This window comes from Eptatretus burgeri, chromosome 8 (assembly GCF_056783735.1).
Source record: "Eptatretus burgeri isolate ZD-2024b chromosome 8, Ebu_testis_v1, whole genome shotgun sequence".
Taxonomy (NCBI): Eukaryota; Metazoa; Chordata; class Myxini; order Myxiniformes; family Myxinidae; genus Eptatretus; species Eptatretus burgeri.
In genome coordinates, this window is record NC_140968.1 from 24659086 (window position 1) to 24672912 (window position 13827).

Genomic DNA, 13827 nt, shown 5'->3' on the forward strand with positions numbered 1-13827 from the left:
GTTATCCCTTCAACAAGCCGTGTTTGCTTTTGAAAACAAGCTGGAGCTCTTTATCATGGATCTTGAAACAGTTCGTTTACTACATTTTGAAAAACTGAGACAATTTAAAGATGCATGCACAGCAAGTGAGCCCACTCAAAACTTTGATCTCCACCAGTTAGCTGGCTTCACATCCAGTCTCCTACAGTCATTCAAAGCACGCTTTGGAGAATTTCATGAGCACACTCGTCTTTTTAAGTTCATTACCCATCCAAATGAGTGTTCACTGAACACAGCCGACCTGAGTTACATTCCTGGTGTCTCCGTCAGAGATTTTGAAGCAGAAGTGGCTGACCTGAAGGCCTCAGACATGTGGGTGAATAAGTTCAAGTCACTGAATGAAGATTTGGAAAGAATCGCACGACAGAAAGCGGAGTTGGCGAGCAAGCACATGTGGACAGAAATGAAAAAACTTCAACCCGAAGACGAGCTGATTATCAAAACTTGGAACGCGCTTCCTGTCACATACCTCACACTGCAGCGTGAGTATTGCTGTATTGACCTTGTTTGGATCTACGTATGCATGTGAGCAGTCATTCTCACATCTTAAAAACATCAAGTCCAACCTACGATCACGTCTAACGGATGAAAGCCTCAACGCTTGCATGAAGATTAACCTCACAAAGTACCAACCAGACAACAAAGCCATCAGCAAATCCATGCAGCACCAGAAGTCCCATTAATGGTGAGTATTATAACATTATTTAAAAGAATAAATTCAGAGGCTTATTATACTCACATTTAGTTGAATTCAGTCTTAAAATATGTTATATGGCTCTCACTGAAATAGATTTCCAAATATTTTGCTTTCATGGCTCTCCGAGTCAAAAACGTTCCCGACCCCAGGTCTAAGTGATGACGACAGAAGGCAGAGTCTAAGTGATGACGACAGAATGTGGAGTTGAGGTCCAGCGTGAGCGGCAGGGCAGCAGAGAGAGAGGGAGGAGACCGCTCAGACATTTATAGGCCCCAAGGCGCAGTGGCCGAAACTCGGTGACGTCACCTGAATCGGGCGCTCTGATTGCCCCTAACCCCCTGCGCGACTCGGCCGCGATGGCTGGAAACCGCAACACTCCATTTCCGGCAAGATGATCCTACGCCGCAAAGATGTCCCGTTCCGACCTCACGACATGATTCGAATCACCCACAGCGAGCTCCGCGCCATGAATCACCTTGCAAGAACTCCCGGGCCATGCCATGATGACCGGCCGAGGGCAGCGTCAGTATCGCATGCCCGCTTGGGCGCCCCCGACCAGCGCTGGCCAACGCGCCCGGTCAGTGTGCGCCACATGGCCCAAGCTGTACAATATACCTCCACCCGATCGCAGCTTTGCTGGCCGTAGAGGCGAGATGGTAAGATGTTATGGTGAACAGACAGTAAGATGTGTCCATTCGTGCCTGGCTCGATACGATAACAAAGTGTCGCGAGCAGCGCATGGGTCTGCCTTCGAGCACGTTCCGTACAGTGCGCGTGGATCCGCCCTTACGCTTGTGGCCAGAGCTCATGTTTGCCAGATTCTACTATCGTGTGCGCGGGGCGAAACCTGATCGATAAAATTAGTCCAGAAATGGGTTGAAAGAACGCGCCGCTTGCGCCTTGCACACTCGCATCTCACGCAACGTGGCGTGGGGTTGCCTTTCTATTATCGGCCTCGGTACACGTTCTGTGCCGCATGAGCGTCGTGCTGGGTGCGTTTCCTGTGTTGTGGAAAACACCATCGGGTAGAAATTACCGCTGCGAGTGCATTTGGCAGGCTGTGCCTTGTACGGAGGGTTGTGGGTGTAGTGCCTGCTTGGCCTTTGCTGAGGACCCATCTCACAGCACAGAGTGCACGTGGCTCAGATTTACCTCAGGAATAATCATAAAAGAAGAGTAGAAATGAAGTTAGAAATGAAATGAAGAAGAAATGATGTAAGTAAACCTAGCTATGAGACCCTCGCAATGCACGCCCGTTGTCCCGCTAGACAAAAGGGAAGGGACTATCTACACGTGTATTAATGGAATAACTGTCTTGGTACCACTATCTGTTGGATGCACGCAGTTCCGAGAACCGCAACAATATATAGTCCATTCAGATTCCCTCAATGCTCTATCTTAACTCGATTTCACCTTCTGATTTCATTTTTTTTGTAGTCATTAAGATGGTTCAAGTTTCAGTTTCAGCAAAAGGTGAGAAAAAAAAAAAAGGGACAAAATTTGGCGTTTATACACAAAAATGCATTATAATCGCAGTTTTCAATGTATCTGGTCAGACGTGATGTGGGGAGGGAAAGTTATCATCAAGTTACCTTTTTATCAAAGTTACCTTTTGAAGAAACAAAGGTATATTGTTTTTATTACACCTCATGCAAAGAAAACGAAGTAATGCATGTTAGCGATTGCAGCAGCGTTCTCTTATACAACGCCCAAAGAAGGTAGTCTTCATAATGCAGAGGAAAGAAAATTGTGAAGTTTTTAATAAAAAAATAAATTTTGGTTTTCGCATGAGTTTTCAAGCTGAATCATGGGCAAGTACAGGATTTATAAACAAACTATTTCACATGTGCATGGACATGTAATTCACATATATGATGTGAAATAAATAAACATTAGAGGGGAAATTCCCGAGAGTTATTTTTTAGTTCTCATTTTACAAGTTATGCACACGGACACTTTATAGAAGTTTATTTTAAATCTTCAATTTAAAAAAAATGTCATTGTGTATGCTGCACACGAACAAAAAGAGTAATTTCGGTTTTCACCGGACAGAAGGGTGTCATGCCCATAAACACTGCCCACAACACTTTTTCCCAGGGACCTTTACATTTAAACTGTATTCTTTCGACAATCGTCACAATAAAAAGCTGCAAGTCTTAGATACTTAAGTCACCCAAGTATAAAGCCCGTGTGAAGCAGGATGACGTCGACACGATGACGTCACAACATCTTAAGCACACTTTAAAAGTAAAGTATTATTTCAAACAATCAATCACATTGCATTTGATATTTTACGGTCTGCCATGATATAGCTTCAACTCTTAAAGGATTGCACATTCAGCTTTGAGCTACCACGCTAAGGTTGGAATCCCAACCCAGGTATAAATTACCACCCTGGCATTTGGCATGCAGGGCGAGGCATCAATCGGAAGGACGTTAAACCAGAGGATGCGTTGCGTTGCGTTTGGAACTGCCATTTCGAAAATGCATAAAAAGAATGAGGGAACAGAATGAGACGGCTGATGAACTTCAACAAAGACTTGCACAGGATGCTGAGAAACGAAGACATGGAGGATAATGCATGTTCAGCAAACATACACAACAGCATCCGTAATGTATCAGATGACGTATCTGATAATATTGTCCAAGAGCATAACTGCAGTCCTATGACCTCACCATGCGTGCACTGTTCTGTGAAGCATTTCACAAATGAATCAACAGGGAAAGGGGATGGATTTACACTTTGTTGCTCTGAAGGGAACGTCCAATTACCTCCACTATTTGCCCTACCTGTTCGACTGCAACAACTTTATCAAGGTAATGATGGAAAACATCACAACTTCCGAAACAATATCCGAAGTTGCAATTCGGCTTTGCTCCAAACACAGCTATTTCAGATATGTGGGATTTTTTTATTTTTTTTACGATTTCACATGTGCATGGACATGTATTCACATGTCACGTGAAATAAATAAATTGTGTACATTATACAGAGATACGACAGAAGTAAATAGACATGTTAAATTTATTAATTTCATCTGTTTTAAGCAAGTTTTACTCAATGATTTGTACTAATATTCAACTATTTATTTGCAGAAACGAGTGCCTGGGTCTTGTACGACAATTAACTCTGCCTCAAACCCAGGGAGCACACGATCTTTGCGATTTTCAAAGAAGACGAATTGTTGGCCAATAGGAAGGTGGAGTTAGCCAGTGTCAGATAGCTCAGAACCTTGGCATTCCGCTTTCTACGGTCAAGCGGGTGATTGTGCAATTCACCAGAGAAGGCAAGGAATCCACATCTTCCCATTCTGGTCAACATGGGCCCTCAGAAAGGTGTCTTTGAGCTGTCAAATGGTCCATTGAGAAAACTCCCCATTGCAAGGCAGCAGATGTTGCAGAGGAGGTCCAAGTTAGCTCAAGAACTGCCATGCGGTACCTTCATCACTGGGCAACTATGGGAGAGCAGCGAGGAGAAAATCTCTTCTCAGACCAGCCAACATTCAAAGGACAAAGAAGTGGGCTGACGAGATGGCCAACAGACCCTTAGAGTTTTGGCAAACTGTCATTTTTTTCAGATGAGTCCCAATTTGCTCAATTTTCTGACAATGGACGCATATGGGTCTGGAGACTTCCCAGTCAAGAGTTCTCTGAACCGATTGCAGCCAACTGTCAAACACGGTGGTTTTTCAGTGATTGTGTGGGGAGCAATCTGGAGCACTGGCCTGGCATTATTTTGGGGATTACAGTGATTGAATTCCCCTCTAATGTTGTGGATTCCCCTCCAATGTTATGGATTGTCACCCCTTGTGGACTGGCATGAAACCTCTTGATGGTCAGAGCTTGTGGAGTTTGTTGGCAACATCAACTCTACGATATACATTTCTATCCTTCAGGATGGAGTTCTCCCCATCTTCTCCACTGGTCAGTTAGTCAAAAACAACACTCTGTTCATGGAAGATGGAGCTCCATGCCACACTGCAAAAAAGTCCAAAGAATGGCAGGACAGAAATGGGATCAAGCGACTTCGATGGCTAAATCAGTCTCTTGACATGAATCCCATTGAACACCTCTGGGCCATATTGGATCGAGCTGTGTGGAAAAAGTCCAGGAAACCAACATCACGGGAAGAATTGCGAAACCTTTTGCGTGAAGCCTGGGCAGAAATCCCACAAGAGAAAATTTCAGAACTTATTAGTTCTACGCCTGAAAGATTAAAAGCGTTGAAATCTGCAAATGGCAAGTCTACAAAATGTATGTATCAAAATGAATGAAATAGACTTCAAGTATTCAATAAATAAATAAATTATTTTAAAATCATGGTGTCGATTTACTTCTGTCATGCCTCTGTACATCATTTCAGGATCTGATGAATTGCCAGTACCCATTTTGGAAGATTCTAAATGCAGCATCTAACTCAAGATGTCCAAATGTCAAACATATTTATGCTCATGGGTTTCCCATAGGTGCCCCACGAGTCTATACAACAATACACTTATCAGCCTCTGTCTGTCTGTCTCTCTGTTCCTCCATCGCATATGCCGGAATTTCACGAAATTGTGACTCAAAACATCGTTTCGTCGTGATTTCGTTTCACCATTGTATTTATGCATCACAAAGATGATAATTAATTTAGGATCATCAATTAACACAATCAGGCCACTCACAATCATTTGAGAATGGCAATGCCATGGAATTTATGCCGGTACCTGCTGGTTAGTGCATTGCATCAACAAATTTATTCTGGTATTGTGTTCATAGTGTTTGTAAAGCAGGGGCTTCCTGATACCCACAGTGATTTTGGGCCTGTTTGCTAAGACTTTGTGGTAATACACGAATGCTGGGTTGAAGGATTCTGTATGTTTTTCTATTTTGTAAAATACTGCACTGTATTAGGAATCTTCAAATCATTTGATACGATGAGACCTCAAAATGGATCTATCCAAGGAAATACAGAGAGGAAAAAGGAATTCTGCCAATCGAAGCTGCATTGCACATCCTACCACTACATGAGATCGCTACCCACATCATACGATACATTTTTTTTTTAAGAGAGGGAAACAACCAACCACAATGTTGATGAACAAATGTTTTTCTTAATGCAAGTTGGGGTATGATTAATTGAAAACAAATGTAGGGGATGGAGGGGGGGGCTAGGGTGAAGGATGCACACAGAGGGTACATGATGTTCTGATGTATCCCAAAATGCTACAAAAGGCCTCACTCCTCCAGAGTTGATTTATGTTAATGGCATGCAATCAGTTATAGGGACAGGACTTACTGTTTTCAATTGTTGGGTCATAAGAGTCGACAAACTGGCCTTCGACAAACTGTATAGCCAGGGATGATTTTCCTGAAAAAAAAAAAAAACAACAGACATGAAACCTCTTGACATTTTGGAACTGGGCGTCACGGCATGCCTATCAATAATCGTATTACCTTGTGAAAAAATAAAAAGGTTAAAAAAATTTTTTTAAACACATCAAACACAACATGGTGAAGCAGACAAACAATTTATTGGGGACTGTAGAATGATGCAACACATTCAGACTTGTTATGTATATCCAAGAATCCAGAAAGGACACAGATTATAATTAGCAGTCAATATTTTGCCTTTTCCTTGAGATCACAATCAAGCTTATTAATGTAATCATGTAGTATTGTTACGAATCTGGAAGCTAACTGCACTCAACATTCAGGTCCGTATAGAACAGTTATATCGGTAAGTACGTGTTTCTAGTTAGGATCCCGTCCCGTCCCTAGTCTAATGGGAATTAAATGTTCATGCGCTGCAGAGTTATTTTGATAGTCAGGGTTTTGTTTTACATTTTTATATCAACAACAACTTTCTAACGACGACACCTGCCTTCGCTTCCTTCCACCATCCTCCACTGGCACCATTGCATGCGCACGTACATGGGCGGAGTTCACGAGGACCTGACGTCTCTCTCGCCAAATCCAGGGGATGCGACCGAGGTTGCCGACGGTCGGCCAATAAGCGTACCCCACGTAGGACCATGTCACTCTCCTTGTTTGAGGGTCACCCCCCCCCCCCCGGTCCAATCAGCGGACTTGGCGCCCCTTTCGGGCAATCACGGGGCGACGAGCAAATCACGCAACGCAACCGTCCAATCAGGAGGCGAGTGGCCAGAAAAGAAGCCCCTCCCTCCTGAGGAGAAAGAGTGGTTGTCTGGACCAGCGAGGAGAAAGAGTGGTTGTCTGGACCAGCGAGGAGAGAGACGGTGTGCTCGTGGCAGGAGCGTTGGCCAGTTCAAGTGTTCGGGGCGTTCTGGCTGGAACGTGAAGGTCTCGTCATGTCGCTGGCTCTGGTCTCGTCGCATGCTGGAAGAGCGTGCGGGAGCCCGACACTGCCCTCTGTACCCGGTGCTTGCAGCGGCATCGAGTTGCGGGTTCGAGTCCCGCCGATCCAGGACGTCAAAGACCGCACGAGGCGGGAAGGTCCGAGATAGCTCTGGTTCCCAGCTCATCTTCCCTCGAGCTGGGAACCTTCAATAAAGGCCGCGGCCATCACTTCATTTTGGTATTTGTGTGTGCTTGTGTGTTTCCTTGGGCCCCGTTGTCTGCAAGTAGGAATTGTTAAGTGCTCTTCACTTGTACATGATTGCATTGCTTAGTCAGTTTAACTCTGCTCTTTGTGTGTTCCCTTCCCCACTATTGTAAATAAATATCCATTTTGTTGAATGTTTCAGCTAGTCCTTGTCCTTTCTTTCATTGGTTTTGCGTGGTGAGTGTTGGGGGATTAAAAAGGGCCGTTGCTGCCGTAGTTGTGCATTTGGACCAACGGGACCTCGGTAACCATCCGCTCGGGTTACGCACGGGTCGAGCACGGTAACGGCTCGTCCCGTTCGAGGGTGTGAATTCCTCGGTAGCTCGCCACGTGGGCCTCTAGGTATTTTGAAGTTTGGCAAATAACCCTGTCCCACGCGGTTGAATTATTGACGATTCATGGTCCTGCAAGGAACCCGTACCTTCGGAGTTATCGGAAAGGTACCATCTAGATTCCGGGTATTCAGTGGAGCCGACTCTACTGCTCCATCTAGCGGTCGTGCTCGTCGCCGATACTCGGCCCACAACAATATCACTAAAACAACTCGTACCAAACTTCTTAACAAGTATCACGAAAATGACCAATGCCAAACCTCATAACCAGCATCACGAAAACAACTAATCCAAACTTATTAACAAGTATCACGAAAACGACTGTAATACCAAACTTTTAACTAGCATTACTAAAACGACTAAGCCTGGTGTTGGCTTATCGGCTGGGGTGTCTTGCTTAGTATCTTTGGGTCCTGAGTTTGAGCCCTGATTGCTACTGAATGAACACAAGGTGGGTTTTTTTTTTTTTGAGGGGACAAGGATGAGGGGACCTCATCATTCCGTGGTCGGTGAAATGAGTACCAGTGTACTGGTAGAGGGGCACAGCATCAGCAGCACAGCCACGCTTCCAAGAAATGATGGCTACCTGGCAGCCAAGCAGCCATACGCAAGAACAGAATTAAAACGACTGCAATCCCAAACAGACATGGCCAAAAACTTAACTTGTAAATGACTTGAGATTCGTGATTGCATGGAAAATGCAATACGTGTGCCAACTGTGCATGGGGGTCCAATGTATGGGAACCTTTTGTTGTTCATTCGAATCAAAACGGTCCCAAGTCCATTTCCACACTGATGTAGGTAGTATTGCAAAACGTGGGAAGTCAACGACCAAGTTACTCTCCCTTCAGAAACAATGACAGAATTGTATTTCATAACAATGCTGCACGGAATGACACAAATATCTGGGAATATAAGAACAGGTGAGTAAAGCAAATAAATACCTCACCGGGCTTGTTGTGAAATGCTTCTTTGATATGATAAAACCAGGGGCAGACAGAGGAATGAAATGAAGAACGGAAAGAATGACCCACAGATATACTCCGTGCTTCATTCCATGATCGAGAGGGATTCCTTGCACAGTGGAACGTCCCAGAATGGCAATGATTGAACACAAACAAAGCATACCCCTCATTTCTCCAGAATGTGAGGAAACTCCACACAGCATACCTGCACAATCTCACAGACACTCGAGCATGACACAAACGGCCACACCGGTGCTGCATTCTCATACGCATGCACCCGCACATGTGTACGACATGCTCACCGATTACCAACCCCGTCACACTGTTTCCACGGGCGGGCGAGTTTCCTCGATACCTGTGAAGTGGAAGTGAGTTTTGGGTTCTGGGCTTTTCCTGGGGAAGAACTTTTTGACTCCATTTTAATAGGAAGGCAACACCGACTAATATAGCAACTCGTTCTCAGGTCCTTGTCGACTGGGTAGCTATACTAGTTTGTGATTCGTTCAAATTTTGATACGGACCGTCACCAGTCATGCACAAGCAGTTATTTATGCAAACTTCGCTCCGTATCGTACCGTAACCTTCCTGCCAGAACCTTACATTCTGCTTTTCCTTGGGTGCTTCCACGCCCAGCAATAAATTTTACAGCAACTATCAAGCCTCCTTCTTTAGTATGTCGCACGAGGCTGTGGGGTAGCGTCATTGGCTGAGGGCGGTGCAGCTGCGCCACTGACGCAACGCCCCTGCAAGTCAAAGCAGGAATTTGTAATTTGTTTCAGGTGCTGACGATACGTCACAGACTATTCACGAAGGATACCGTGGGGTCATTAACGGCAACCAAATAGCAAATGGGACGCCAAGTTTAACGTGCATCCGAGGGACGGCACACACATTGATGAACCATCCTACCTACCTGTGAAACACCAGGATGACAGTTTGTAGCTGGGTCTGGATTCAAACCCAGGCGAGACACCTTAGAGGTGAGTGTGCGCACCTCTAGATCATCCTGTCAGCCGACCGATCCAGTGAAGGTCCGTAACCCCTTCAGATGGACCACGTCAGGTGTGCAATCGCCCACACCGAGCACTTCACATGTTGTGTTCTACACAACTTCAACACTTCCCTGTCACCCCTTGTGGAGTAGAGTGAAAAGTATTTATCATATTGTACAATATTGATTTGATTATTGTAATAAAGTAGAAGATCACGTGAAAGTCAATGCCACCTTTTGCACAAAATTATTGTTATCAAGCTGGAGGAAATGCAAACATTGAAGTATTTGAAAAATTTTAATTTGTGCAAAGTTGATCACGTGGCTGTATAAAAATAAAAAAAAATTCATGAAGATCAAAAGTTTTTACAGGGAAATAAAATGCAAGTTATGCTTTCATTACCTCCGCCACCCAAGGTGAAAGTGGTTATGTTTTCACCCCCTGTCTGTCTGTCTGTCTGTCTGTCTGTCTGTCTGTCTGTCTGTCTGTCTGTCTGTCTGTGTGCACAAAAACATAACCTCCATCCATACACCTTTAGTGGCAGAACAACTGATGAGTTTTCGAAGGGAAGAGATACAAACTTTAATGGAGAGCTCATAGTATAACAGGATAATAAAACTTTTGTTGTATCAAATCGCACCGTCAACAGGACACTCAAGATTTAAAAAAAATAAAAAAAAACTAAAAAAAAACTAACTTACTGGAGTGAAATATCACCTGGACAGGTAAATGTTTTTGGTCATGATTTCAGGTGCTAGTGACTCCAAAAGTTTACTTGCGCAATCAAGATTTGCATTCAAGCGGCAAAGCACAAGTGCTGGTGAGTGAACGCGTGTCGGTGTCGAGTCGTGCCAATCCTCCATTAGCAGCTGGTCTCTTTTACAAATCTACAATGTGTACGTTCATTTGCTCTGATGAAGGGCAAACGCACAACTCGTTCACCACGACGATTAACATTCACTCAACTTTTAGTCGATAAATCCAATGATTTTATGATCCGCAGATGCAGAGCAACACGAGTCTTCAGAGACTAGTACCCCGTTAGTGTCTTTCGTAGTGGTCCAAGTAACACTCCAGCACTCAAACACTCCATTGCACCTAAATCTGACCCACATGTTTGAGTAACATCACATTTGGATCATTGATATACCTGCTGGCAGGCTTACCCACTTCGTCTCTCAGACGCTGACAACTCGTACACAACCCAGGAGCGAGTTGGGATCGAGGCTCGGAACAGTGATGACTTCGCTCCAATTCTCAAGACACTTCATTGACTTCCAGTACATGAATGTATAGATTTATTAAATCCTCTTAATAACCTCCGAAGCCATACACAAGTTGGTTCCCATCGAAGCCCGTGGCCTCATTAGACCTCACGCCCACACAGGGAAGTGACGGCGCAGCCCCAAGAATTTCCTGCTCGTTCCCTAAAGCATGATGAAGTGTTGTTGCGATTGAGAATTGTTGTGAGGGAGCACCGTTACTCACACCTCACGGAGTTGACCAGGGAAGGGTTTTTCCTCAAGTCTTTCACGAATCGGCTGGCCCAGCGTGACGTTTTAAAAGTAGGAGCTTGGGATTTGTTTGTGACGCCGGCGATAGCTTCACGAAGGGCACCGTGCGATCTTCGACGTCCACCGACTAACGCTAGCAGATTGGACGTCTGGCTTAACGCCAATCCGAGGGACGGCGACGCACATCAGTGAATCACCCAGCCTGCGAGATATCAGGACGAGTTTAAAGCTGGGTCTGGATGGCTCGGAGGGGAGTGCACGCGTACCTCGAGGCTATCCTCTCAGTGAGACTACAGGTCCATCTTTCACTCGAAAATCTTCATGACGGCAGAAATCATCAAGATGTCAATCATAACATTGCCTCACCCCACTTGGAATTCAATTCAGATACAAGTACAAGATTGCATTTTGCGTGATGAGGATCTACTGAGGTTGCAAGGTCGGCTGTACGATTACTCTTCTATCACAAAGCATCAAGCATGGTGTTCGCTTCGTGGTTAGGGTGGTTAGGTCCTGAGTTCAATCCCCGTTGGCCACTGAATTAATATACACCAGGAGGTTGACTCAGCCTGTCATCCTTCCGAGGTCGGCAAAATGAGTACCAGTGCACTGGTAAGGGGGACACTGCGTCAACGGCATTGCCGCGTTCCAACCGATGATGCAACCGGCAGCCAGAGGCTGCACTCGATAGGGAGAGACCACAAAGCATCGACGCACTCTCATACCGAGTTTGCTAAATAAATAATAATCTACACCGGTATCACTCACATCGCACTGAACTTTCAGCGGCTTGGCGCGTGCTGTGGATAAAGCCTTGGCCAGTTGTCCTCACTGGCATGGATGGGTTATATTCCCAAGCCAGCTCAACACAACCTCTGTCTGCATCGTGCGAGTGGAAAGCTAAACACGTAAGGTCCTGAGCCACAGGAACGTTTCCAACTTGATGTTCCATCAAGAGCATCGGCCACCTGCACCACCACTAACCTGTATAATCAGCATCACAATTAACGCCACAAAGTTAATGCCAACAGACGTGACAGCCGGCTTAACATCGCCTCGGAGGAGGGCCGCATCCGAGGATGAAAAACCACCAGGGCGGCAGTTTACACACGAGCTGGGAAACGCAACGCCAACAGACAGCTCGAAGGCTCGAGTACGTACTCGCTCCTGTGAACGATCAATCCCGTTATTACATGAATAATGAGATAATGTAAAGAGTCCACGTCGCCGTCACATGACGGAGACATTTTACATCGTCGAGGTGTCACCGATAGGGTTGACTCCACGTGGGCTTTCAAACTGAACGGCCGTTCGAGGAGAGCTCAGTGTGACTGGGACACAAGGACGGAGGAGTCAGCCATTAAAATCACCTTTAAACGAAATGGCGTGGGGCACATGAGTGAGGTGGCACGGCGTGGGGCACATGAGTGAGGTGGCACGGCGTGGGGAACGTGAGGGAGGTGGCACGGCGTGGAGAACGTGAGGGAGGTGGCACGGCGTGGAGAACGTGAGGGAGGTGGCACGGCGTGGAGAACGTGAGGGAGTGGAAACGGCGAGGGGCACGTGAGTGAGGTGGCACGGCGTGGGGAAACGTGAGGGAGGTGGCACGGCGTGGGGAACGTGAGGGGGGTGGCACGCGTGGGGAACGTGAGGAAGGTGGCACGGCGTGGGGAACGTGAGGGAGGTGGCACGGCGTGGGGAACGCGAGGGAGGTGGCACGGCGTGGGGAACGTGAGGGAGGAGGAACGGCGTGGGGAACGTGAGTGAGGGGCACGTGAGTGAGGGGGAACGGCGTGGGGCACGTGTGTGAAGGGGAACGGCGTGGGGCACGTGTGTGAGGGGGAACGGCGTGGGGCACGTGTGTGAGGGGGAACGGCGTGGGGCACGTGTGTGAGGGGGAACGGCGTGGGGCACGTGTGTGAGGGGGAACGGCGTGGGGCACGTGTGTGAGGGGGAACGGCGTGGGGCACGTGTGTGAGGGGGAACGGCGTGGGGCACGTGTGTGAGGGGGAACGGCGTGGGGCACGTGTGTGAGGGGGGAACGGCGTGGGGCACGTGTGTGAGGGGGAACGGCGTGGGGCACGTGTGTGAGGGGGAACGGCGTGGGGCACGTGTGTGAGGGGGAACGGCGTGGGGCACGTGTGTGAGGGGGAACGGCGTGGGGCACGTGTGTGAGGGGGAACGGCGGGGGGAGCGTGAGTGAGGGGGAACGGCGTGGGGCACGTGAGTGAGGGGGAACGGCGTGGGGCACGTGAGTGAGGGGGAACGGCGTGGGGGACGTGAGTGAGGGGGGAGGGCGTGGGGCAAGTGTGTGAGGGGGAACGGCGTGGGGCACGTGTGTGAGGGGGAACGGCGTGGGGCACGTGTGTGAGGGGAACGGCGTGGGGCACGTGTGTGAGGGGGAACGGCGTGGGGCACGTGAGTGAGGGGGAACGGCGTGGGGCACGTGAGTGAGGGGGAACGGCGTGGGGCACGTGAGTGAGGGGGAACGGCGTGGGGCACGTGAGTGGGGGGGACCGGCGTGGGGCGCGTGTGTGAGGGGGACCGGCGTGGGGCACGTGTGTGAGGGGGAACGGCGTGGGGCACGTGAGTGAGGGGGAACGGCGTGGGGCACGTGTGTGAGGGGGGAACGGCGTGGGGCACGTGTGTGAGGGGGAACGGCGTGGGGCACGTGTGTGAGGGGGAACGGCGTGGGGCACGTGTGTGAGGGGGAACGGCGT

The 13827-nt window shown here is 47.7% G+C and overlaps 1 protein-coding gene across 4 annotated transcripts in view; it reads right to left on the reverse strand.

Annotated features, from left to right (window-relative positions):
• Window positions 1-13827, reverse strand: part of LOC147021338 (GTP-binding protein Rheb-like) — a 79705-nt gene that overhangs the window by 64579 nt on the left and 1299 nt on the right. For all 4 annotated transcript variants that reach the window (XM_085891196.1, XM_085891195.1, XM_085891193.1 and 1 more), the window contains exon 2: window positions 6018-6089. In XM_085891196.1, coding sequence (XP_085747322.1) covers window positions 6018-6089 — 72 coding nt within the window. The remainder of the gene's footprint in view (window positions 1-6017; window positions 6090-13827) is intronic.